Consider the following 22,262-nt stretch of genomic DNA (forward strand, 5'->3'; position numbering starts at 1 on the left):
AGCTGTCATGAAGCCTCCTTGACTGCTTATTTCTCACAGTCGTGACCAAAGACGTGACCTGTGAGCCAAACCCCTTTGTAGATGGATTCACGCCTCTCTGAGAGGTGTTTTTGTGGTGGGGAAGCCTTGTCCAAGCCTTCCCGTTGGCTGCTGGATCAGTTCTCTGTCACAGGATGGCCTGTAGTGTTGACGCCAGGCGGGAATGTGGCACTAACGAGCTGTTCTGTATTTCAGGCTTCCTTCCTTTCGGACCAACCCGAGCCTTACCTCCCATTCCTTTCACACTTCATCGAAACACAGATGTTTGCAACGTTCATAGACAATAAGATAATCTCCCAGTGGGAAGAGAAGGACCCTTTTCTGCGAGTTTTTGACTCTCGAATTGAGAAAATAAGGCTATATAATGTAAGGGCCCCTGCACTGCGAACATCCAACTATCAGAAATGCAGCACTTTGAAAGAAGCAGGTATGTTCAGATGGGCTAGTAAAATATTCAAAAGTACAATGTCAGCCACAACGAAATATAGGTCCTCAGTCATCTGAGCATTGCAGCTGGTGAGGAAGCCCTAGAGCTACCTGAGAAGGACTTAGCGGTGCCTTTATTTTCCCTAGGCAAAAACTTCAGCATGCTTTTAAATGCTAAAAACAGTGGGAGCCTATACCTTCCCTTTGAGCTTTCCTAGGCTGGTGCCTTTAACAAACACAAACCACACTACGGAGCTGGGCTCACCATTTCTCATTTCAGGCAGCTCCTGTTCCATTGCTAGGAGAGCTTTCCTTCGCCATTGTGGTGGGACCAGTGCCAGCCACACCGAGGAGCTGAGCCCCGGTGGCTGCTCCACTGGCCTCGTCTCCCCCTTCCCGTAAAAGACCTTTTTTTTGCCTTACGCCATTTGGTTAGAGCAGCAGAGGATGCCGGGGACCAAATCCTGTGTAGCATATTTAGTAGCTCCAGCAATAGATGCTCAGTGTCAATGAACAAGACCCTGTGTACTAAAGATGTGGATTTTTTTTCCATTACAGTCACAGGATGCATTTTCAAATCATACCTGAGTTTCTTGCTGTGCAAGTATTTATTTTATTTCCAAGTAATACAGGGAAATTACAGTCTTAAATTTGTTGATACACATATTAATGAACTGGGGCAAACACATTTCTCATGGGTTTTTTTTTTGTTGAATTCCTTCAGAGTGTTTTACTTGTTATGAATGTGGCAGAAATAGAAATCCTGGGTCTGCTTAACTTTCTATTTAAAACCAATTCTAATTTGCAGGTCGACTGTCTATTCAGCGTCTAGTTTTGGTAGATATTGTGGCACCGGAACCTCATTTTCTGTCTTGTGAAAAGCAGCAAACTGATAGTAATACCAACTTTCCTTCATATTTACCATTCACAATATATGTGACCCTGCCACCGATCCAGCACCTGTTTGTTTAACCTACTATTTCTGGAACCCTTCAAACCCTCTGATCCCACACTACTGAGTCCTTTTCTCCAACATAAAACCATAAGAAGTGATTTTTAAATTTTTTTTTTAGAAGGGGAAAAAAAAGCTGCCGAGTTTCTAATGAAAATGTATGTAAATCTTATGACAGTTTCTTTCCCATCACAGTTTTATAACACAGGAAACAAGTTCTGTGTTGTTCTTGACAAATGGAAAATGGATGTAGCTTCCACATTTTGCATATTTATTCACTAATTGTGATATGCTGAAAAGAACGGGCCTGCCCATTAATGGATGGGCTATAAAGAGTTGAATATTAAAGTTGCTAATTAAATGCTGATTTCCCCCCCCTACACCTCCTTTCCCCTCTCCTTCACAGTGCATCTGACTCAGTGTTGAGAAGGTGACAGATTTTATTTTTATCCTGCTTCAGCTTTGAGATGAAATCTTCATGTCCTTGAAGCAAACAACTAAACCACATTAGTCTCAGCCAAGCCGAGATTCCCAGGGACCCCTCTCCGGTCCTGCCGTAGCCTCGCCTGTTTCCAAGCATCTGTTCATCGTCTTGGTGCTGCTCAGGCTTTGCTACAGTTAGCTATGCTTTTTAAAGGCCTGCCATCCAGTAATGGCATATCTAATTTCAGAAGGAGGATCATTATAGGTGCCAGATGTTTGCAAAACTCAGGTACTGCCCTCTGTGTGTCTGCCCAAGGAGACATGTCCAGGGCAAAGCAAGGTGCCTGACCCCACAGAGAGTTGCAGCCGGCCTCGGAGGTCTCCATTCTACTTAAAGAGCATTAAAGCCAAACGCCAAATTTCAGGGAAAGCTTGCACTGCTCTTCCCGATTCATAACCCATCTCGTAGGCTCCCGTAAATACCTGCTTGCTTAACAGCTAACTTGCTTGTGCCAATGCTAGTTGTGTTGGGTGAAGAAACTAAAAGCAAAATAACAAAGTAACAGTGCATATGTTTCATCACTTCTATAAGAGACAGATTTCTGGGTCTGAAGTCACTGTTTAACTACTCTAGAGCGTTTTCAGTGATCAGAGCATGACCACTTCTGTTATCGTAGCACATGTCTTCAGATGGTTCACTAACGCAGCTGTTCACCTGTGACTGTAACTTGCAGCCCAATCCATCGAGCAGCGGCTGATGAAGATCGATCACACAGCCATCCACCCACACTTACTTGATATGAAGATCGGCCAAGGGAAATACGAACAAGGATTTTTCCCAAAGTTGCAATCGGATGTCTTGGCAACAGGACCCACCAATAACAAGTAAGCACAGGTTTTATTTCCTGGATTGGAAAGCAGGTTTCTCATATAAAAGATTCACATCATTGGACGGTAGTCCTAATTTTGGATGTCTTCTGACCAGTCTAATGAACCCTAGCAGCTCTTTCCATTTCTGGTTTGTATGGGCTGTGATTTTTGAAGTTATAGCCATGGTTTGGGTTATGTTAGAAAGCATTGCCTCTGGTTTGGGGAAGATTCCTCAGTACTGGTTTCTGTTGAGTGGAAAGTACTGTGTCTTCTCATATATATTTTTAGTTTTATCATTGCCGTAATAAATTTAAAAATAATTTCTTTGCTGTTTTGCACTGAACAGGATAATTTGGAATCCCAAACCAAAATTCAGATTCTGAAAGAAAGTATGGTATTGAAACTGCCACACCATCATGCAGAATGAAATTAATGCCCACTCTGTTCCTCTCTTTTCTTTAGCTGTTATTATGTGACCCAAAGATTTTTATAGCTCTCTTTCAGTTTCCACATTGGAATAACCTGGAAGAATAACTTGGTGAGGGTGGAAAGTATGTGGTTCTGTATCTGGGTTTGTCTTCTGAGTCTGATAAGGTTCTGTACTGCACTTTGATATGAAGGTAGGGGAGCCTATAACCGTGGAATTGAGCATGTAAAACATAGTTTATTTACCTAATGTAAAATAACAGCCTCGACACTGATACACTTTACATTTATACCATTATGAAGTAAGTGCTATAAGTTACTTTTTTTTTCCTTTCCTCCCTCAAAACCTGGGGCAGGGGAAGTGTTCTCCGCCTTCAAAAATGGAAGCTTTGTGCATCAATGATTATTACTTCATGAAATTATTACCTCAAGCCCTCACTTCCAGTTTCTGTGGTAGGTCAAAATGTGGGAGCACAGATAAATCTGAGAGCTCCAAATGCTGTGATTGTCCAAATGTTAAAGCTAGCTCTTGTTTTAGACATGTGCATGTACACATGCTTCTCTGAGCTCCTGTATGAGATTCCCGCTCAATTCTATTTATACACCTTTTGTGCACCCCAGTGCTAGCTAATCCCTTTTTAATAACTTACTAGAAATAAGACTGGCAAATGATAAAATAAGATATCTGTAAGCATTGAGTGTTTAAAGAATTGCAATTCTTTAAAAGACATTAAAGAAAAAAACCAAACAAACAACAAAACAAACAACCCACAAACCAACCAAAAGGAGGAATGCATATTTCAAGGTTCCTTTGTTTGGCAGCTTCTTGCAAACCAAGGCAAAAGTTTATGGGTAATGGTCCCTTGAGGAATGGAGGATTTCTTCATCTTGTGGGATGCAGTGTTTAGCATTCTGCCTCTTATCCTTATGGTGGGTTTCAGCTTTACAGTGTCAGTAACAGTGTGAGCGTGCCCAGCCTGCTCAAAGTTGCTTATATCTTCTGGCTCTATTGCAGAATCTTAGTGAATCTATGAATAAGCATCAAATTAAAAATAGTTTTCCTTATGCCTTTTGAGATGCTTCTGTTAGATTGGTACCTATTCTAAAATGTGACTTTAACTCCTTCAGTGATAATTTTGATTTAGATAGCTGGTTTTGGTCTTCAAATTGCAGCATGTTTCAGAATCTCTAAGTACCAAAATCCCATTACTTACCTCAAAGCGGTGTCAAAGTGACAAATGTTTGGAATTCCTCCAGTTGTATATTGCCAAAAAGGTTTGTAATTGGAAAATCTCAAGACCATCTGTTTATATCTTTCTGCTTCCTGGCTTTTTATGTGAGCAGCTGAGCGGACTCTCTTTCTCTCTCATTTAAGATATGAAATTCTGCTGAATTTACACCCACATACAAAACAGATAGTCTTTTCATGCTCTCTGCAAATACAATGTAATTCTTTTGACCACAAAATCAATTGAAGTATAGCCTTCCATTAATTTGAATTTCCCAGTGTATGCTTCTTGGAGATATATTATACTTGCGTATACAACTGGGCCTTTGCGTATGGGGGTGGGGGAAGAGAACATTTCCACCCCATTCCCTGGCCCCTCAGATGTAGCTATTGTGTGTTCATAAAGTTAATGCAAAGGTTATTGCTATGTAGATGAGAATTATTTTTGCAAACTTCAGTTTCACATAGCAAATTTTGTCTTGAATGTTGTAAGGAAGTGTATTTGCAGGGGAAAAAAAAAGCCAAAAACATCTCCATGCTCCAGTTAATTGTTGTTGGACAGTAGCAAATAAACCGATACAAAGCTGTTTTAATGAAAACCCATCCTCACTGGCCAACAATCAGATTTTTATTGCTTCCCTTTCTGGACAGATAAAGTAACAAACATATAACTAGAGCTCATAACGTTATCTAGCCATTCCCTTCCTGTGGTCAGGCAGAGCACTGAAGGGACCTCTGTCAGTTACAGTATACAGTTTTATGTATCATATATTATATCTAAATCAGAAATATAATGCAAAGACCAAGAGCTTTTGGTTTGTTTAGTCCTACATCCCATCTGAGATCCCAGAAAACACGTTGCCTAGACAGGCAGAAATTGTGTTTGGGAGAGGAGGTGTCTGCCTCTTGCTTGCTGGCCATGGAGAGCAGAGCTTGGGGACAGAGGGGAGGTTGACAGTCATATCGGATCACTTCCACCTAAATGCAGCTGGAAGCAAATGCTGATCACATTACCACGTGTAAGTGTTAAAACACCAAAGTCTGTCATAGAAGTGAGGTCTAATAATATCTCTCATCTGTCAGCCCGTGGCCACGCTCGGCAGCATGCCTTGCCTCACTTCTGTCACTCCGCTGCCGCCTCCCGCTCCCCCCCAGGTTGTCCTCTAGAAAAGACTGGACAAGGGGGTGAACCAGCGCTCCTCTGGCCCTGGCCAGCATCACACTGCTTGCTGCTTTCTGTCATCACCTTGGTCATTTGCGGCTTGGGAGAGCCTCCTTTTACATCTGCTCCTATTTTGGCCAGACTGCAGGTGCACGCTTGCTGTCATTAGGGCTTGTCTTTACCTCTTCCCTTGTGGTGTAAGGAAATGTTGACTTCTTCAGCTAAGCAAGAACTTCACTGAAAATAACTCCACACTGCACTTTACTGAAAAGAAACGAAAAGTTTAAAAACAAACAAATTAAAAAAAAACCCAAATAACAAAAAGTCCAAGCAAAGAAAAAAAACCACCCCAAACCCCCACCTCCATAAAACTGGAGAATAGGCTCCCAGGTATACAGTTTCCCTAATCATCTTTTTGACCAAAACTGCCAGAACATGGAAAGAGATTTACTGCAGAATATGCAGATCTAAACTTAAGCAAAAGGTGATAACTATTGTATCAAAATATTTCTAGAAATTAAAAGAAATGTTATTTTTCTGTAAAGAAAAGAGCAATTCATCCTAGCTAACAGCAACTAAAAAAAAAAAAAATGACCCTTGCCCAGTTCTGTCCTCTTTCCCATCAGGCAGCAATGTCTCACTTGAGGGACTCCATCTGCACTCATCGCCTTCGATACATCCCCCACGTCATGGGAAAACTTTCTGAACCTACAGACAACAGCTGCAGCTTCCTCTGGGTACAAAAGTGGCCTGTCCATGCTGCTCTAACCTTGTAAAGCAGTGGCTTCTGCAGAAGTCCTCCTAGAAAGCATCCCAGGAGAAAACAGGCTGCAGTCCTTTAGGCAGTTTGTATATTTATCTGGAAGTGAGCAGCGGTTTCCGGAGTGTTCCTTTCCTTCTTCAAACCCCAGCACCACATTGTGGTTTCTACGTGTTCCCCTCTTCTTTCCCTGTGTGCATTTTCTGCCAGGCTTTTAAAATTGTAGCTGGGACTCCACTGGCTGATGCATTTGCAATGATCCAGGAAGGGAATTTGAATGACAAAAAGCCAAGCTACATAAACACTTCATGGTTTTTGATTAGCTAATTCTTAAATTAGGATGAGTATGCTTACAGTGCAAAATTAAAACAATGAAACAAGCTGTGTTTTCAATCTAATTGATTACCTTGTAACTTAATTTGTACTAAGAAGCTTGATAAATGAGATTAAATATTGCAGAGGAAAACACTGATTGCACATCAAGCATGAAAATATATTTGCATTCTGGCAATTTGTAGGGAATGTCTGCAAAGAACAACTGATCTGATTTTTTTCCCCTTAATTTCTTTTGGTTTCCAAAGGAAGTTTTTGCTTTGTTACACGTTTACAAAATGGCTTAAATTATCCTTTTTTTTTTCTTTCTCTTTGTTTAGTCTTGTTTTTCCCACCTTCTTTATTTGCGCCTCACTTTCTTCCTTGCTTCTTCCCCTCACTGGCCTGTTTCCTCCTTCCTGCCCTGGCCACTTCTTTCTCCTGAGCCTTCTCGCCTGTATCCCGGCCTCCTGTGAGCTTCGTGCTTTTGTCTGTCGTCTGTGTCCTGCCTGACCTGCAGCGATCCTCAAAGGAGGGCGCAGTCCAAGTCTTCAAGCACAGATCCCACTATACTCAGCCTCCCAGCCTCAGGCTTTAGCTAAGTGATGTGTTGTTCTTACCCATAAAGCAGATTTCAAAAGTACTTGTTTGCTTTCTCCAAGCATTTGTTCCTGTGCTGTTTCGCTGACGTCACCACTGTGTCAGGAGTTGTTTGTAAAATGTGTGCATTAGGAGCGTATGAAATTGGTCCATTTTTGTGCTCCAGTTTACGGCACAACTTGTGTGAGCACTGTCCTGTGGCCTCCATCTCCAGATCCCACTTCAGTTTGTGAACTGCCCAAGGTTTATCTGCCTGGTGCTCTGGTTCTCCTCTTTTTTAAATAGGACTACTGTTTGCTTATTCACTAACATTAATATTGGTTAATGTTTTTAAAGAAAATATATTTTTTTTTATATATATATATAATGCAAAGTGGTATCTGTTTGCTGAATCTCTATATGATGATAGCATTCATTCTGGTTTTAACTAAATTTTTTTTTATATGGGAAATGGTCTTTCTCTTGTACTGAGCGCTTCATATTATGTGTGCTTTTTCTACCTCCCTACATGTTGGGTACTATTTTAAGGCTGTCTGTCTTTAATGAAGCTTTTTTTTTCCTCTTAGTCAAGCCAAACAATTGTACTTTCAAGTAGTAGAGAGTGACATCTCTGCAGTACATCTAACCGAGCAAGAAATGAGTCAGCAATGAGCCATCCACACACAACACTGATGTTATTTAAGCTTTGCGAATAGTAAAAGCTGACCTTTTAAGCATGAAAAATCTGAAACAAGACGTTACTATACATTAGGCAACCTAATATAACAAACCACTGACAGGTGCAATGAAAATACTAACTACTTGTATTCAAATACATTCATTTTCAAGAATAAAGTGAATTTGACAATCGGTGCTTAAAAATGGTTCCTGAAATAGGAACTGTATGCTATGGGGACTTGGAACCTGATGGGCGAGTCTCCTGCGTACTGATCCTCTGCTCAACTGGTGCAAGGCAATAAAAGGGCAATTAACTTATTTCAGCTAAAAGATAGTTTTTTAAATAGCTATGCAGGACTAAAGTTCACAGGGAAAAATGTCTGTCAAATCATAGAATCCTTGCATCCTCTATTCTACTTTCCCCTGAACAGTGTTACTATCTCAAATGAGTTTGCGAACTAAATATCACTTAGGACAGTGGTTCATCAGGGCTTAAGGGGTGATGCTGGCAAATTGCTACCACTGTTCCTTGCAGAGGAAGGCAGTTGTGGGTACCACCCTTTTAAATCACTTCTTCTCATACAATCTGATGAGACAGCCTGTCAGTACAAGACCACTCTCGGCAAGGCATTTTGCTCATTTTTGTCCACCCGATCAGCAGTTTAAAAGCTTTCCTGTTCAGTCCTACAGCAGAGATGGAAAAGGTGCATTAGTCTCTATTTGAGCTTCGTCGTCTTTGCCATGGAGCAGTGTGCGCAGAGCAGATTCGCAGTGCAGAACTCATCCCCTGTCAGCCCATCCGTGATCAGGTGGAGCTTGCTTTCAACCTTTTCCTTTTAATTTGTTCGATCCGACATGTATTTGACTTGGAATCTCTGTGTCAAACTGCTCCTAAACCCAAGCAGATTACATGTGCAGTCCGTGTGTATTTAACGTGTTCAGGCTGCATGCATGCTTTAGGGGGATTTGTTGGAGGCATAGTACATCTGTGTGCTAATTTGTGAATACAGAAACGCAGTCAGATAACTCCTTTGATGGAACTATAGAGGTAAAAGGGGTATTGTCATGATTTGCAGACCTACGTAGCAGTCTGCCTCAGGAGATGATCTGTATGAGAAGATTTAGGTTCTGTCCTGTAGACAAGTGCATTTTTCTCCTTTCTTGGTTCTTTGTTAGCACTGTAAATAGATTGTAAATTACGACAGTGATTTTCATGGTGATGGCAATACCGCTTAAATCAGTCTGTGAATGAAGTTGTCTTGCGTTCTTGTTCTCTAGCAGCAGTACTGCAGTATATATACTGCCCATTACACCCATGTCTGGTTTGGGTAGGCATCATTTCTTCATTTCTCTATGGAGCTTTAAAAAGATGGGGGGGAGTGAGGTAGGGGGAGAGATGTACGTATGATTGCAGTACAGCACAGCCAGTTCCTGGTGTGAGGCTGCTTTTATGTTAGATCGGCTTCTGACATCAAAGACAGCTTTGATGCTATCTTACCATTTTTATTACAGAAGTTAAGCATCACAGGTTTATGTGTCACCTTTTCCAGGTGTCACCTTTACATTTCCTCCAACCTCTGCAAACTTATTCGTATGCTTGTTGGGTCTAATTTGATATTAAACAATACTGACTTCACTGTCAGTGCACAGTCTTCCCCGGTCCGTCCTCTGAAATGTCACTGCTTTTTTGCAGTCCCTGGAGGTGAAGAGCATTCATCTTTGGACATGGGAGTTAGCTACAGGCAGGGTACCGAAAGGAGCCTTTTCTCCCTTCTCCACGTAAGCAGCTTGTCCCTGGGCTATCTGCAACACAGTGCCCAAACTTTGTCCCCAGAGACTTGGTGCTTGTAGCAATGCCTCAGCTGTGAGGAATAAATGAAATATGCCAGTAGCCCATGCTCATGGCTCTAGAGGCAAAAAATAAAGGGGAGAGGGCATTTTGGGGGTCAGGGAGTACTCTGGCAACACCAACGTTGGGTGGTGGCACTGTGCATGCTCTCAGGTGCCAGGCGGCTTGGGGCTCGTCCCCCCAAGGCAGGGACCAGCCAGGAGGGCTTCCTCTCCTCTGGCATCGGCTCCACAGGGACGCAGGTGGTAGTGGTTTAGCTGAAAAGCCCATGAGTAAGGGCTGGAAACGAGCGGGCAGTTGCCCTTGTGAGCACAACTCTCCTTGCTGCTTCAGCAGCACCAGGGCTGAGGTGTCAATAAGGCAGCAGGTGACGGCAGGGCCAGGAGAGACACCCATGTGGGATTTTGGCAACCCAACAGGAGGTGGCGTGGCCACTGGGGAGGACTTTTACCCCCCTTAGAATCACTTTGAGTGACCAAAGAGAGAGGAGGAGTAATTTAAAATGCAATCTGCCAATGAGGGGGGAAGGAATGGTTATTGTAATATTGAAGCATTATTTTGGGAAAATTCTATGTGGCCCAGTAAAGAAAAGGCTTTAAAAGATTTAGCTGCTTAATACTGCTTATCTCATGTTGGATCTTCACAAAATCTCCCAGGGAGATTCAGAGCGGCATCCGAAGGCACTTCACTCAGTGCCCCGACAGCTCCCTCTTCCCTAGCATAGAGGTTGGGGAAGAGGGAGGATGCAGCTCGCTGCATGTGTAATTGCTCCAGCTAATGAGCAGCAGCCTTTATTTCATAAACGGCCAATGATCTTTACATTTGCACACTGAAAATGTTCAAATAGTTCTGATTAATAATCTGGAGAATGATCTATGCTTTCTCCCAGATGGAGTACAGGGCTGAAATTAACTGAAAATGCTTTAATGATGGTGTATTACTTGTAATTATTCTGTGGCTTTTATTCTATTTTCACCTTCAGTGAGAAATGTTCCCTCAAAGGACACTTAGAGCAATTCTTAAATCTTCCAGTAACTGCAGAAATGCAGGTGGAGAGGGATCAAAGCTTTGTCTAGAATTCAGAAAATACCATATAAATTGGAGCAGAAAAACTTAACTTTCTAGAACTTAACTTTCCAATGTATTTTTGGCATTCTACCATGTGAAATAATTCTAACTTGCAATAAATGGAAGGTCTCCAGGGCCAGGTAGCTAAAGTCACTTTTAAGTCTGCTATCCTCTGTTCGAGGGGGGTGTTTTTTCTGCTGCATTTTGACTTGTTGAGATTATTAAAATGTAGGGTTTTATTTCCCCCCTCTCAGTCATCTAATGAGGCATTGGGTGTTGCTTCTGGGGAAAAAAAAAAAAGGTGGTGACTTATTAAACTCATGAGCAGTATATTTTTAAGACTTCTGAGGAGGTGCAAAGACACTTATGTCAGTAATGTATTCCTCTGAGAAGGTATCGGCATTTGCTGTGCAGACACCTATCAGGCTGTTTTGTTTAGTTAGTAGAGACTGGAGGCTACTTTGCTTTAAAAATAAATTTCCTGTCATATGGGATAGCAAGGTGCTGAACCATAATTACATGCAGACTGAGATGTTTATTTCTTCCTCGCGCTTGTTTTCTTGACATTATTTGGAAGGTAGGAAGGAACTTCAATTCTGACCATAAAAATTGTATTTCCTGTGACTCTCTTTTTTGGTCCTTTTTACCTGTGCATTTAGACAAAATTTGGTCTTTGGTCACTTCACCGGAGGAATTGGTGGAGATAGTTAGGTATATGAATGCAAAGTCTTCCTCTCCAGAAAAAGGAGGGTTTGGTTACCAGGGGTCACGTCCCTGCACTTCTCTTGGGTCAGGTTCCCCTCCCTGCCCATCCCTGACAGCTTGCCAGACATGTCAGGACCCAAGTCCAGCTCTGTGCAAGGGTTTCCTCCTCCAGGCATGCATCTGCCTACGTGTCGCCAGCTTGGAGGAACTTTTGGACTCCTTGTCCAGATAGTTCAGATCCCAGATCCTGTTTGGGGTGCCCACAGAAATAGATGGGTTTGGGATCTGCAGACTGTTGTCCTCGCCAATACCACCTGTGCGGAGGGGCTCACCAAGCACACACATCTGTCGTTGATGTGGGCATCTCTAGGTTTCCCTCTGTATAGATCTATCGAAGGTAGAGAACCCAAATCCCCAGAGGCTCTGCCTGTTGATCACAGCTCCTATAGGAAAAAACATCTCGCAGCAGTTGTTCTGGCGTAGTGCCCAGCATGGACATTTCAGTCTGGAGTAGATGGGGTGGAGAGAGAGTTTGGAGGGTCCCTTTGACTCCAGTACGGAGGTGGGGGATGGTGGGGTGGTGTTTTCTTGGTGGGTTTTTTCCTTTTCCTTTTTTTCTCTCTTTTTTTCTCTTTCTCTTTTCCTCTTTTCCTTTCTCTTTCTCTTTTCCTCTTTTCCTTTCTCTTTCTCTTTTCCTCTTTTCCTTTCTCTCTTTCAGATTTAGGTTATCCCTTCAAATTCTGCCAGGTAGTTTCCTCCTGTAGGTAGATCCTTATTCATACATCCCGCCAGGTATCAGAGCTGGAGCACTTCTCTGGGCAGGCTTTGTCTTCTGCTTCACCTTGGTTTTGCTCTTTGACTCCTGAGTGCAGGAGAGAGGCAGAACAGCTGACTTCATGAAGCGGCTGAAAGTCTGTACATGTAAAGGCTTTTTTTTTTTTTTTACTGTATTTGAAAGATATTTTTAATAAACACAACCACAGTAATTAAGTAATACCATTCTGAAGATGTAGCCTTCATGTGCATTAAGATACTTATTTTTAATGCTTGATAGGTTGCTTTATACAGTATTATTTTCACTTTCTTTTATAAGTACTGTATTAACTTATTTATTCTCTGCACCAGTTGAGCATTTTTGTTTTCAAGGATTTGAGAGAAGGTTATGATATTATTAGAAACCTTACAAACAGACTAGAAATTTCTTGGGACAGAATTATCTTGTTTTGTGTTTTGTTACACTACCTGGCATTAAGGAGTTTGGACGCTTGGGAGCTTTTAAGGTTGCTCAGTTTCAAACCTGCTCACTAAGTGGCTGCTTTCACGCAACAGCTTCAGATGAGAAAAAATTCAACTGGACATATATGAACATGTAGAAAAAATACAGACTTTCTGCAGTATTTAGAAAGTTGATGCAAAAAAAAGATACAATGAATATAGCAATGTGATTAATCCCAGGAACGTCAATACTGTTTAAAGCCTTTAGACATAGGTGCACCCAATATCACAGTAGTTACTCAGTGAGAAGGTTCTCTGAAATAATTCCTGGAAGTACCACAAAGTGGAGAAAGGAGAAGTACCACCTCTCACAAAAGAGGAAAATTTTAGAAGCTGTTACTCAAACTACATTATTGTATCTTGTTTGTTCTTACAGACACCATTTTTATCAAACTTCAGCAAACACAGCACACAACGACGTTGTTGGGTAACTAAGTACAATGATTTTCCTGGTGGTGGCATCAATGATCTGCATTTCGGGTAACACAGGAGCTCTCACTTAGAGACCCTGGCAGGCAGCGGGCACATTTCCATCAAGGCTTTTGTCCCTTGGGTGCGTGCTGGCCTGTCACCCACTGTGCGGTTTCCCATGAGGAGGTCAGGCACCAGCTTGCAACCGCGTCTACTGCAACGTCGAAGTTTGCACTCTCATTTCTCTCACTGCAGACCCGCCGGATCTCCTCTGGCTCCTGACCCAGCCTTTCCCTCCCAATATTTTCCACTCACATGTGCCTTCTCTCTCTCTGACTCCCCAGCCGCTGGGCCAGTCGCAGCACGACCGCACAGCGGAGGAAAGACCGCCTGCGGCAGCACTCAGAGCACATCGGGCTGGACAACGATTTGAGGGAGGTAGGTGGTGTCAATGGCGGGCGGCACAGGCTCGTCATCCAGGTGACACCTAGAAAAGTGATGCATTGTTATTTCGGGCCATTTTATTGCTACCGTAAGGTTTGTGTGGGTCTCTGCAGCCATTTCATTTAGACGCTGCTTGTCACGGATGCTTGTATATGTTGTACAATTTCAAAGTGCACAACAGAAATAAAATGCTTTTATTATTTTGGACTAGGATATCCCCTTTGTCATCAGGAAAGTGGCTTATATGCTGATACAGAGCCCAGTCATGTAACCGCACACAGAAAGCAGAGCCCTGGTGCCTGCCTGGGTGCAGCTGCCGAGCTCTGGCCCGGGTGAAGGTCTCTGCAAAAGTCAAGTCCTTGAATAAATGTCAGCACTGCAGAGGCAAATGAGGCATGACTTTTTTCTTTTTTAAAGGAATTTTTTTTTCCTCTCTCTCTCTCTTACATAGATTCCTGGCATGAGTAAGCCTATTTGAAAGGTTAAGACTTTGGGGCCTTTTTATGCCTAAAACTTGGAAACTCCCGTGCATCTTGTAAATGTCAGTCACATACACGCATTTCTTTCCCATCTTTTCAGTTTCTTGTCCTTCATTAAATATTTTCTGCCATATTTTTCCGTTGATGTCCATGTGCTTCTTTTGTATGTCACTAGCAAAAATAAAACATTCATGCTGTTTTGTGGTAAATCTGAATAATGTTGGCCGGTGTTGGCATTTGTACTCCAAAAGAACCCGAACAGAGGAGTGGACTCTTGAACCGCAGCTTTGAACAATGTTTCGTGGAAACACAGCAAAACAGCACTTGTACGTGTTTGTTGCTATTTTTGCTAATGTGGCTTTGCAAGTATATTTTAAACGTTGCCTCATGTATATCTCAGCAGAGCCTCTTCAATACTTTGTCATGTATTTACTTTCTTCTTTTTTTGGCTGTGGATCATATGCATGCTTCTTTTGCTTTGTCTCCTCTTTCTTTCTGGCTGTTCTGCCATTGGGGCTTCTGCCTCCTCTTAGCCATCGGAGGAGCTTTTGCTTCGTCAGAACTCAATGGCCTTCTGGGAGTGGGATCAGGGACCACCCCCTCCTGTACGGCCTCCTAAAAAATCCTTCTCTGAATGCTGCCTGGTATGTTTTAGTTTTTCTTGTTGAAAGCTGCTTTTGAGATGTTTTTAGCGTGAGGAACTGCTGTTTTCGCTGCGTCTCAAACCTCTCCCTTTCCCGTAGAGTATGAGCATGTCCCTGTAGCGCTTGTAAGTGTGGTTATAATCGGAAAAGTAGCTGGAAATCAGCTCTAGGCTCCCACGCCAGCTCCCTGGCAAACATGACAACTCCATGGCTGAAATATGAGATTTTTGTTTTGCTTCGTTTTTTCCCATGTTGCTCACCTGGCAATTCAGCTTAGGATGTCAAATCCAAAAAGCATTGCTTTCTGACTGCTGGATCATCACATCCCAGTGTGGAAGAGGGTGGTGGTGTGTGGATGCTGATGAACAGGCAAAGGGCAATCAATTGGATCTTTCATCCAACCCTTATTCTTCTCGTGAACTTAGAAGAGTTAATATTTTTTTATTTTATTTTATTTTAGTATAATAACAAGACATACAATGAATAAAGTAAGGTTATCCATGTTTTGTACTCTTCAGACTATAACCGCACTTTGCATTGTATTTATCCCTTTACATTTAAAAAGAAGTATTAGATTTCCTGATTATATATTCCCTGTATTACTTTTTCACTGTTTTCGTTGCTAATGTTTGCACCGAGCTAGATGGAAGTCACTTATGAGTTTTGCTTGCTGAACAACACGCTTTCATCATCTGTGATTTTTTATTTTTTTTTTATTCCCACATGTAGTTTTTCAACTGTTTTTAAGTCCTTACAGTATCAGTGAAACCATAATTATCTAGCTGAGCACTTTTGTTGAACACAGCTTTCTATGGCAGCACCTGATGTTCTTCTCTGACCTGTGGGACTGATGTTAAGTGGTTCATGTCCAAATTTTTTATTGAAAAAATGCAAATGTGTCAGAAAAGCTGTACTCCCCCATTACCAAAAAAACCCCAAACAACCCCTTAAAAAAATGAGCAAGTTCAATTAACTTCCGTGTGTTTGGATTTTGCTTTTGCTAAGTAAATTATTTTCTCCCCAGGCAGAAAGCCCTGAGAATGCAGCAGCCATAGTGTCCTCTCAGTTCCCTAGAAAATGCAGCCAGCAGGAGCGCTGAGTCGCTGGAGGGGGATAATCTGCCCCTCTCAGGGGAAGAGTGGTCCTTTTCACGTACTGTCCCCCAAAGAGGCAGCATTAACTGGATAAAAACACACTATGGAAATGGAGCATTCCCATGCCAGGCTACGAGCACTATGCTTCAAGACTGTTTCATTTGGCAACATTCTACCATTTTACACTTTTTAACAAAAACTTTGTGAATAATGCTTGGGCAACTTTTTGATAGGCTTCATACTTGCACACCTAAATGCCGCCCACTTCCTAGCTTTGCTCAGCATGTAGTCCTCTCACTGATGTTGGGGGCAAAGGACACTTTGTTCATTAGTTTGGGTTTTATTTTCCTTAACAAAAAACCAAACAATAAAAAAAGCCCTGAAAAATAAGATAATGGAGCAGAAAGGTTTAAAAGTCTTTTATTATAGCTTGGATCCTTTTTTTAAAGAGCACACCAATTTTTGTCCATACTTATCAATTACCACCCCACAGTAAAAAACATGAATGATCCTAAATGTCAGTTTTGTTTAAAACAAGCTTCACTTGTAATTAAGAAGTTAATTGAGAATAAAATCGTCTGGTTTGTTTCCCCCCCCCCCAACACACACACAAAAACTGTCCAGATGAAAAGTAGTGGATTAAATCTTTTTCCTTTGCCAGGTGTATTTCTTTTTCTTATGATTTCTTTTCAAAGGATTTTTTCCATTCATGTACAGTCTGCACTAAATCAGACAAATGGCTTTTATTTTTTTAATTTTTTTTTAAAGTGAAACCAAATAACAATGGAAGGAAACTTTATATTTTTGATTTTATTGCTGAACGAAGGTGTCACACTTTATGCGCTTGCTGTGGCTAACTTTGTGCTAGTGGTTAACAGCACAGTTCACTAGCTAATGTTGACTGTTTTGGTTCCGCACAGGACAATATCTTGCTTTTTCTGTTGTCAAAAGGGAATATTCCACTTCTCCAGCCTGATACCTAAGCATCAGACAAATCAAGATGTTCCTAGATTAACGCTAGCTCATTCCTTTTCACCAGCATTTGCTTGCCTAGGATTAGGACGAGGAGAAACACTCTGGCTTGCAATATCTAAAATTATTCTGTTTATTTTTAGAAATATATGCAGGAGGCGAGGAGTTTAGGAAAAAATTTAAGGCAGCCCAAGCTCTCAGACCTCTCTCCAGCTGTGATTGCGCAGACCAACTGGAAATTTGTGGAAGGGTTACTGAAGGAATGTCGCATGAAGGTAAGTCCCTTTCCCACTGCCTGCTCTCCCCTTGCTTACACTGAGCCTAAATAGCATCTGCAGATGGTGTCCTGGAGGTCCTTCACAGCTGGAATGCCGTTGGTCTGTTGGTCTACCAGGCTATTGCAGGGTGGATGTCCCTTTAGCGTTATATTTTTTTTCAACTGCTAAGAAAGAAAGGAACATATTATTGTTCTTCTGTTTATGCAGTCAAAGTTGGTGAAACGAGTGAAAAGGACAGGAGGGAGAATCAGCATGATCAGACATCTTAGGGAGGATTTCCTTTAATTGTTCATATGTAAATGTAGCCTAAGCCTAATGGGCTCGAGACCCACAGTCAAAAAAGGAAGTGTTCAGCATGTGCAACTTGTGCATGTTGTTTATGCAGAGCAAATGAAGTATAGCAGTTTCTAATATTGAAGAAGCTTTTACAGCCATGGAAATATAATTTCTTTGTGTCAGTTGCAGCTGGTGGTATACTGTATTTACCTGAGTTTTATACTTTAATAGCTGTAACAAGAAGAAAAACATATACAGAGTAAGACTGAAAATGTATCTAGCTCTGTACTCTGTTTTTGATATCAGTTGGTAACAGATCAACAGTGTAGGAACAGGACAATAGATAAAGGGTATAGAAATATACAGAAATAGGACAATATGGAGTAATCGTGCAAACTTCTTTCTTTTAATTATTCTTTTTTAATTTACAATCTCTGTAAAGAGATTTGAAGTTTCTCTGGTCAGGCATTAACGATAGTCTCTAGATTAAGCATGTTTAAGTAAACTCATCTATAAATTCTGTCCCTCATTGGATAACATTCTTAGAAACCTTTGGAGATTTTTTTTTTTTAATAGACCAAACGCATGTTGGTAGAGAAGATGGGCCATGAAGCAGTCGAGCTGGGACATGGAGAAGCCAACATAACAGGTCTGGAGGAAAACACGTTGATTGCTAGTCTCTGTGATCTGCTGGAAAGAATCTGGAGCCATGGGCTGCAGGTCAAGCAGGTTGGTAACTGGAAACAAAGGACTTTGTGCGTACAGTACTCTAGCAAATACTGAATGCCATCTCTACCTTTTAAGCTGCTGCTCAGTGGTGTCATTCCAGCCATTAAAGTGAAAGGTATCCTTGGGTTCAGAGGCCCTGGTTCATATCTTGTGAGGGTTTGGGGAGTTTTGGGGGTTTGTTTTTTTGGGGGGTTTGGTTTGTTGGTTTTTGGTTTATTTATTTGAGAGGTACCTCTGGAAATTGCAATGATGTTGTCAAACAGGTGTTTGGTTTCTTCTCTTTCACCCTTCAAAAGGGAAACTTGGGAAGAGGACAAAGAAACAAGGCGGGTGGTGTGACCGCTAGGTCAGTGAGATGGTCCTCTCCTCTTCCTGAGGTCTCATGACTGAAGAAAGAAGGATTGATTCTCACTGCTGAATGTTTGGCCCTCTGAAATGCCATCCCATTATTTTTCCATGTTCACTGGCCTCTTTTCTTTTGCCTGATTTATTTAAAGCTATGTACTATATATTCAATTTTCAGGGGAAATCTGCTTTGTGGTCCCATTTACTTCAGTACCAGGAGAGGGAAGAGAAGCAAGAACATAGTGCAGAGTCCCCAGGTGAGTACTTGGCAGTTGACTCCATGAAGGGTCCATCACAGTGAATGAACTTGGGCCTGGGAGGAACAGTGCAGCCACATGAAACCCATGCAGGATTTTCAGTGTATTTGCTTGATAATATCACGTTTACATTTTGACACCTTTCATAATCATTATGAAGATGCCTCGATGTCTGGACAAAATAGATTGACATGGTTGGAGGCAAATGAACATACTTCTTATCCCTCTCTGGAAAATCACTCAATGTTTGTTCACTACCTTCATTCCCTTTTCACCAGCATTGAGTGAGGTGTGAGAAGCAGTGCTTCCACAAGAGGTGATTTCTGAAGGAGCTGAAGGTATGGAGCTGTGGCTAAGACAGCTGACATTTTTCTTTCAGTGAGCATAATCTGTCTCTCAAATCCCAATGTGAATAACTCCATGTTCAATAAATCTTTATACTGGTGGACAGTACAGTTCAAAAGTTGTGTAATTAATCTCTATCCATCAGTCTAGGTGCTCAGTTTATGCTTTGGCTTGGCCCTTTACAATCACTAAATTACTTCTGTGTTGTGAGAGACGTTGGTTTTCTGATGACCTTGAGATCTCCCTGCCCACAGGCTGCTGCTGGTAAAAGTCTCTGAACTTTAGTGGGTCATCTTCCAAGGACTCTCCAATCCTCCAGATCCTGCAGATGAGAACTTGTATGATCAGTCAGTCCTCAAAGACACATCTATGGACAAACTAGTCTCGCTCATGAAATGACTTTTTAATAAGCTTCAATGAGTAATGCACTAAAGAAACTGGCTGGTAGGCACAAATTCCTGAGAGCAAAATGTGTCACCACAAAGCAGTTTGATCAGAGTAGCGGAGCACAGAAATGTGTGGCGTTCTTAACATCGAATATGCTACTGTAGCTTAATTTTATCTCATTCTTCTCAGTTGTGAGCTTTCCATAAAAACATATTACTAATAAAACTCATCACTGTACAGATTTATGTTAACGTATTTCACATACAAAAAAGGAAGCTGTTAAATCTCCAAGTTCAGTGCTGGATTAAGGAAGGAATAGGTAATGTATTAAGCATTTTTCATTTTCTCTGCTTCTACATTTCCAGGATAGCGTTAATGATAACGCACAGAAACATTGCAGTTACCAGCCACTTAAGATTGTTTTCAGCTGTATGTAAAACAAATGCATCGCAGGCCATTACTGTAATTTTGTATTAATTTCATATATTTTCTCTGTTGTAGTTGCTGTTGGAACAGAAAGACGAAAGTCTGATACAGGAATTACTTTGCCTACTTTGAGGGTTTCCCTGATACAAGATATGAGGTACACAGTTTCCTAAAGCATTAATTGTGGTTTTAATTGTGTAGCATAAGGTAAAGATCCTCACTAGCTTTAGGTTTACAAAGGCTAAGAAGAATCAAACTTTTTCCTTCGCCCACATTCAAATCTACAAAGTGTTGCCTTTTTATTTTACAAAACTTTTTTGCATGTTTACTTGATTTATTTTATCTAAAAGACAATTAAAAACACAGAAGTTTTCTGGGGGTTTTGTTTCCCCCAGGGAGCTCTTCTAGCAGTAAAGCCAACTTCTACAAATAACAGCAGATATGTTGAATTCCTTGGTACCTTGAGTTTGTTTCTTTCTGTTTGTTTTAAATTACTGGCTGAACAAGTACAGTTGATAGACAAAGCAAAGGGATATAAAAACCTGCTCACAATGCCTGAGCAATTTTTTCTTTTTAATTAGCATTTTATGGCAAATAGTAATAAATGTACAAATTTAGAAATGTAATCAAACCTAGTATTTGGGTGAGTTTAAAGTTGGAATGTGAAGTAAGGGCAGGTGCTCTGTAGGAGATCACAGCCTGACTCTGGAGAGATTTTTAGGAAGTGCTGATTGGGAACTGGAAGAATTAGAGAGTAAGGAGAGGTGGAGGCTGATGTGACCAGACAGCATCAGACAGTTGTTCTTCAGGGCATCTCCTTGACCACACCACTGCCAGGTCAAACCACTGCTTTGACACTTCACTTGCTATGGCTAAGCATTGCAGTAGGGTAAAAGTGCCATGAAAAAAGGGGAGGAGTAATGCTCATCTGTAGATAGCTGCTAGCAATCACTAGCAGTTTCATGTGCGAAGCAACATGAGTATTGTTTCTTCTAACAGCATGTCCTCCCTCCACGTAAAAATACGGCAAAACATCTTATGGTAAAAATAAGATAATTGTAGTTAGTTCACAAAAACATGATTACAGTGATGTGATTTTTTTACCGCATGTGTTATTACAGGTGGGGTTTTTTTTTCTGATGTGAGATCCCACAGATTAGTCAGACTTTTCTGAAAGAAAATGACTGTAGTTCCTGCCTGCAGCATGCAGCCTTTTTGTTTGATGCTGTGTAGTTTGAGTCTTGTGCTCTGATTTCGAAGAATATGACATGCCACATAAGTCTAAAACAAGCCGCGAAAGAGGGAGGGAGAATATATACAGTGCCATTAGGAGTATAATGCCAAGAGGTCATTTTTACACGTGTCTGTCATTTTATCATCCCTCTCATGGGACGTGGCAGTCATTTACTTAATTCAGTCCTGTGAGGCTGACAGGCATGTAGAGGGTCAGTCTGAGGAAAGGATGAAGGAGGATCTGGAGCGGAAACTCTTATGCTGGGAGGGGATTGCCGACAGAGGAGGCCATGTGCGCTCGCTGCCGTGTGCATGCGTTTTGTCTTCCACGTACTTCCACTTGAGTAATGAAAGCCCAGCACAGATCTGAGCTCTCTTGCTTGAATCACAAGAGTGTTTTCACTTTTCAGAGAAAAGGTACAGAAGCAGAACACTACCTTTTGTAATATCTTGGGTATTCGTGATTATCCACAAACATGTCTGGTCATAGAAAATGCTGGGCAGACGGTGAGTTGAATTTGTCATCCGTAATCTCGTGGCATACTTTCTCCTGCTTGGAAGGAATGCCGCTTAATATTTGTTTGCACACACAGATTTACACTGAAGTTAGAAGGATGGGTACTTGTTAAATTGCCAGGGTTGCAGTGCTAACTGACCTGCTGGCTAGAGGATTAAGCATTGCCTTAAGTACAGCTTGTTTTTGATGGCTCACACAAGGTTATGTAAACAACTTAAAAAGCAAGGGTGAATCACAGTCACGCTCTGAATGTGTGATGAGCCTGTGCTACAGGTAACGTGGTGTGTCCTCTGCCTCCCTCACAAAGCCGGGCATCTTAGATGTGGTAAGGGAGATGCTCGAGATGTTTATTTTGGTTCTCTGCACAGAGAGTCTCTGCACAAGTGCGTTTGGGGTATGCCCTTCAGCCTTTCTCCTGGGCAAGGATCTGCAGCATCTCTCCCACCCCTTTTCCAGTTCCCTGGCAGATTCCTGCTGCAGCCTGCCTCCAGCATAGCCTCGGGCACATCACTGCACGTCCAGCTGGACTAGTCAGCACCAAGGCAACTCCCCGCAACCTTTGGTTCAGCTGGGTTCAAGTTTCGGGTCCTTGCCCTTCAGGCAAACCCTTCCTTGCCACCAGCGCTTGCTTTCGTGCCTGTGTTGTGCCTCCCTTCCCGTGGGGATCTTGCAG

At 41.8% G+C, this 22,262-nt stretch overlaps 1 protein-coding gene across 6 annotated transcripts in view; it reads left to right on the top strand.

Moving 5' to 3' along the window:
- The window catches only part of DENND5B (DENN domain containing 5B), a 117,223-nt gene that overhangs the window by 77,597 nt on the left and 17,364 nt on the right, over window positions 1–22,262 (top strand). For 2 of the 6 annotated variants that reach the window (XM_054847899.1, XM_054847908.1), the window contains 9 exons: window positions 235–466; window positions 1,274–1,360; window positions 2,575–2,725; window positions 13,508–13,601; window positions 14,620–14,730; window positions 16,940–17,071; window positions 17,927–18,079; window positions 18,603–18,681; window positions 19,915–19,996. In XM_054847899.1, the coding sequence (XP_054703874.1) occupies window positions 235–466; window positions 1,274–1,360; window positions 2,575–2,725; window positions 13,508–13,601; window positions 14,620–14,730; window positions 16,940–17,071; window positions 17,927–18,079; window positions 18,603–18,681; window positions 19,915–19,996 (1,121 nt within the window). The remainder of the gene's footprint in view (window positions 1–234; window positions 467–1,273; window positions 1,361–2,574; window positions 2,726–13,507; window positions 13,602–14,619; window positions 14,731–16,939; window positions 17,072–17,926; window positions 18,080–18,602; window positions 18,682–19,914; window positions 19,997–22,262) is intronic. The other 4 variants (XM_054847934.1, XM_054847944.1, XM_054847926.1 and 1 more) reach the window with 3 other exon arrangements.

Source organism: Grus americana, chromosome 1, assembly GCF_028858705.1.
Source record: "Grus americana isolate bGruAme1 chromosome 1, bGruAme1.mat, whole genome shotgun sequence".
In the NCBI taxonomy this organism is placed as follows: Eukaryota; Metazoa; Chordata; class Aves; order Gruiformes; family Gruidae; genus Grus; species Grus americana.